The 5,000-nt window shown below is 44.1% G+C and overlaps 2 protein-coding genes across 2 annotated transcripts in view; both read left to right on the top strand.

Moving 5' to 3' along the window:
- LOC129856040 (annexin A5-like) overlaps window positions 1-5,000 on the top strand; it is a 128,508-nt gene that overhangs the window by 13,828 nt on the left and 109,680 nt on the right. The window lies entirely within an intron of this gene.
- The window catches only part of LOC129856038 (annexin A5-like), a 34,043-nt gene that overhangs the window by 13,829 nt on the left and 15,214 nt on the right, over window positions 1-5,000 (top strand). The window contains exons 3-4 of the mRNA XM_055924173.1: window positions 2,304-2,388; window positions 2,475-2,569. Of these exons, the coding sequence (XP_055780148.1) occupies window positions 2,304-2,388; window positions 2,475-2,569 (180 nt within the window). The remainder of the gene's footprint in view (window positions 1-2,303; window positions 2,389-2,474; window positions 2,570-5,000) is intronic.

Genomic DNA, 5,000 nt, shown 5'->3' with positions numbered 1-5,000 from the left:
GAGGCAGTTTGTGTTGTACTACGTACTTCAGCACTCGGCGGTCCCGTTCTGTGAGCTTGTGTGGCCTACCACTTCTCGGCTGAGCCGTTGTTGCTCCTAGACATTTCCACTTTACAATAACAGCACTTACAGTTGACCGGGGGGCAGCTCTAGCAGGGCAGACATTTGACATACTGACTTGTTAGAAAAGTGGCATCCTATGACGGTGCCACGTTGAAAGTCACTGAGCTCTTCAGTAAGGAAGCCATTCTACCTCCAAAGTTTGTGTAGATTACATGGCTGTGTGCTCGATTTTATATACCTGTCAGCAACGGAATCCAGCCGAATCCACTAATTTGAAGGGGTGTCCACATACTTTTGTGTATATATTGTGTGTGTCTATACATACAAAGTGCCTTCAGAAAATATTCAAACCACTTGACTTTTTCCACATTTTGTTACGTTACAGGCGTATGGATGAAATAAATAAATAAAAAAGCCTGGCAATGACAAAAAAAAAACAGTTTTTTAAAATAATTTTTGCAAATGTATTAAAAATTGTATTAAAATACAATCCAATCAGCTGCTGTGTGTGTTTGGTCTTGGTCGTTCCTCTGTGTATGTGGAGGATGTTGTTTCTTCCTGTCTGTCTGCTCCTCTCCTTCCTGTCTGTCTGCTCCTCTCCTTCCTGTCTGTCTGTCTGCTCCTCTCCTTCCTGTCTGTCTGCTCTGCTCCTCTCCTTCCTGTCTGTCTGCTCCTCTCCTTCCTGTCTGTCTGCTCTGCTCCTCTCCTTCCTGTCTGTCTGTCTGCTCCTCTCCTTCCTGTCTGTCTGTCTGCTCCTCTCCTTCCTGTCTGTCTGTCTGCTCCTCTCCTTCCTGTCTGTCTGCTCCTCTCCTTCCTGTCTGTCTGTCTGCTCCTCTCCTTACTGTCTGTCTGTCTGCTCCTCTCCTTCCTGTCTGTCTGTCTGCTCCTCTCCTTCCTGTCTGTCTGCTCTGCTCCTCTCCTTCCTGTCTGTCTGCTCTGCACCTCTCCTTCCTGTCTGTCTGCTCTGCACCTCTCCTTCCTGTCTGTCTGCTCCTCTCCTTCCTGTCTGTCTGTCTGCTCCTCTCCTTCCTGTCTGTCTGCTCTGCTCCTCTCCTTCCTGTCTGTCTGCTCTGCACCTCTCCTTCCTGTCTGTCTGCTCTGCACCTCTCCTTCCTGTCTGTCTGCTCCTCTCCTTCCTGTCTGTCTGTCTGCTCCTCTCCTTCCTGTCTGTCTGCTCTGCACCTCTCCTTCCTGTCTGTCTGCTCTGCACCTCTCCTGCAGGTCTCACTAGCCTCTCCATTACAATCCAATCAGCTGTGTGTGTGGAGGATGTTGTTTGGCGTTCCTCTGTGTGTGATTGGTCCTCTGACAGACAGAATCCTGTTGTGTTCGTCTCATTCCATAAATATTCCGTGGTTCTCCTCCCTAAATAACAAAGTTCCCAAAACCACCAGTGTCAGCTAACAACACTGACCTTGGACACACACACACACACACACACACACACACACACACACACACACACACACACACACACACACACACACACACACACACACACACACACACACACACACACACACACACACACACACACACACACACACACACACACTTCTCCTGTTAGCTGAGGGGAGGAGCCAGTCGTGTGTGTGTGTGTGTGTGTGTGTGTGTGTGTGTGTGTGTGTGTGTGTGTGTGTGTGTGTGTGTGTCTGTGACCAACAGATTTGTGTTCCCTGTCATGTGAAATCCATAGATTAGCACTTTATTTATTTATTTCAATTGACTGATTTCCTTATGAACTAGGTGTTATATTTTTGTTCAGTATACATTACCCACAGTCCTCTCTGGTCTACCCTGAACTACATTACCCACAGTCCTCTCTGGTCTACCCTGAACTACATTACCCACAGTCCTCTCTGGTCTACCCTGAACTACTTTACCCACAGTCCTCTCTGGTCTACCCTGAACTACTTTACCCACAGTCCTCTCTGGTCTACCCTGAACTACTTTACCCACAGTCCTCTCTGGTCTACCCTGAACTACATTACCCACAGTCCTCTCATGTCTACCCTGAACTACATTACCCACAGTCCTCTCATGTCTACACTGAACTACATTACCCACGGTCCTCTCATGTCTACACTGAACTACATTACCCACAGTCCTCTCATGTCTACCCTGAACTACATTACCCACAGTCCTCTCATGTCTACCCTGAACTACATTACCCACAGTCCTCTCTTGTCTACCCTGAACTACATTACCCACAGTCCTCCTATGTGTCTGTTCTCTGATAGGCTGGTCGAGGCAGTGTGAGAGCCAGTGGAAACTTCAACGCCAACCAAGATGCAGCGACCCTCTACAAGGCCATGAAGGGACTGGGTCAGTGGTGTGGTCTGAATATGATGCAAACTGAGGGAGTAACCATGGCACCAAAGATTTGACTACGGTGTTTGTTGTTGCCATAGGAACCGATGAGGATTCCATCATGAAGTTGTTGACGGCTCGTAGCAACAGCCAGAGACAGCAGATCAAGGCTGCATACAAGACCCTGCATGGCAAGGTCAGAACACAACCACACTACAACCACAATACAACCACAACCACAACACAACCACAACCACAACCACAATACAACCACAATACAACCACAACCACAATACAACCACAATACAACCACAATACAACCACAATACAACCACAATACAACCACAACCACAACCACAATACAACCACAACCACAATACAACCACAACCACAATACAACCACAATACAACCACAACCACAACCACAACCACAATACAACCACAATACAACCACAATACAACCACAATACAACCACAACACAACCACAATACAACCACAATACAACCACAATACAACCACAACCACAACCACAATACAACCACAACCACAATACAACCACAACCACAATACAACCACAACACAACCACAACCACAATACAACCACAATACAACCACAATACAACCACAATACAACCACAACCACAATACAACCACAACCACAACCACAACACAACCACAACCACAACCACAACCACAATACAACCACAACCACAATACAACCACAATACAACCACAACCACAACACAACCACAATACAACCACAACCACAATACAACCACAATACAACCACAATACAACCACAACCACAATACAACCACAACCACAATACAACCACAATACAACCACAATACAACCACAATACAACCACAATACAACCACAATACAACCACAACCACAACCACAATACAACCACAATACAACCACAATACAACCACAACCACAATATAACCACAATACAACCACAATACAACCACAACCACAATACAACCACAACCACAACCACAATACAACCACAACCACAATACAACCACAATACAACCACAATACAACCACAATACAACCACAACCACAATACAACCACAACCACAACCACAACCACAACCACAATACAACCACAATACAACCACAATACAACCACAATACAACCACAACCACAATACAACCAGAATACAACCACAACACAACCACAATACAACCACAATACAACCACAACCACAACCACAATACAACCACAACCACAATACAACCACAACCACAATACAACCACAACCACAATACAACCACAATACAACCACAACCACAATACAACCACAATACAACCACAATACAACCACAACCACAATACAACCACAATACAACCACAATACAACCACAATACAACCACAACCACAATACAACCACAATACAACCACAATACAACCACAACCACAACCACAATACAACCACAATACAACCACAACCACAATACAACCACAATACAACCACAACCACAATACAACCACAACCACAATACAACCACAACCACAATACAACCACAATACAACCACAACCACAATACAACCACAACCACAATACAACCACAACCACAATACAACCACAACCACAATACAACCACAACCACAATACAACCACAACACAACCACAATACAACCACAATACAACCACAATACAACCACAATACAACCACAATACAACCACAATACAACCACAACCACAATACAACCACAACCACAATACAACCACAATACAACCACAATACAACCACAACCACAACCACAATACAACCACAATACAACCACAATACAACCACAATACAACCACAACCACAATACAACCACAATACAACCACAACCACAATACAACCACAACCACAATACAACCACAATACAACCACAATACAACCACAATACAACCACAATACAACCACAATACAACCACAATACAACCACAACCACAATACAACCACAATACAACCACAATACAACCACAACCACAATACAACCACAATACAACCACAACACAACCACAACCACAATACAACCACAATACAACCACAATACAACCACAACCACAATACAACCACAATACAACCACAACCACAATACAACCACAACCACAATACAACCACAATACAACCACAACCACAACCACAATACAACCACAATACAACCAGAACCACAACACAACCACAATACAACCACAATACAACCACAATACAACCACAACCACAATACAACCACAATACAACCACAATACAACCACAATACAACCACAATACAACCACAATACAACCACAACCACAACCACAATACAACCACAACCACAATACAACCACAATACAACCACAACCACAATACAACCACAACCACAATACAACCACAATACAACCACAACCACAATACAACCATAATACAACCACAATACAACCACAATACAACCACAACCACAATACAACCACAACCACAACCACAACCACAATACAACCACAATACAACCACAATACAACCACAATACAACCACAATACAACCACAATACAACCACAACCACAACCACAATACAACCACAACCACAATACAACCACAATACAACCACAACCACAATACAACCACAATACAACCACAACCA

The sequence above is a fragment of the Salvelinus fontinalis genome, chromosome 5, assembly GCF_029448725.1.
Source record: "Salvelinus fontinalis isolate EN_2023a chromosome 5, ASM2944872v1, whole genome shotgun sequence".
In the NCBI taxonomy this organism is placed as follows: Eukaryota; Metazoa; Chordata; class Actinopteri; order Salmoniformes; family Salmonidae; genus Salvelinus; species Salvelinus fontinalis.
The sequence above is the reverse complement of the archived record's forward strand: the minus strand, read 5'-3'. Positions and strand labels throughout refer to the sequence as shown.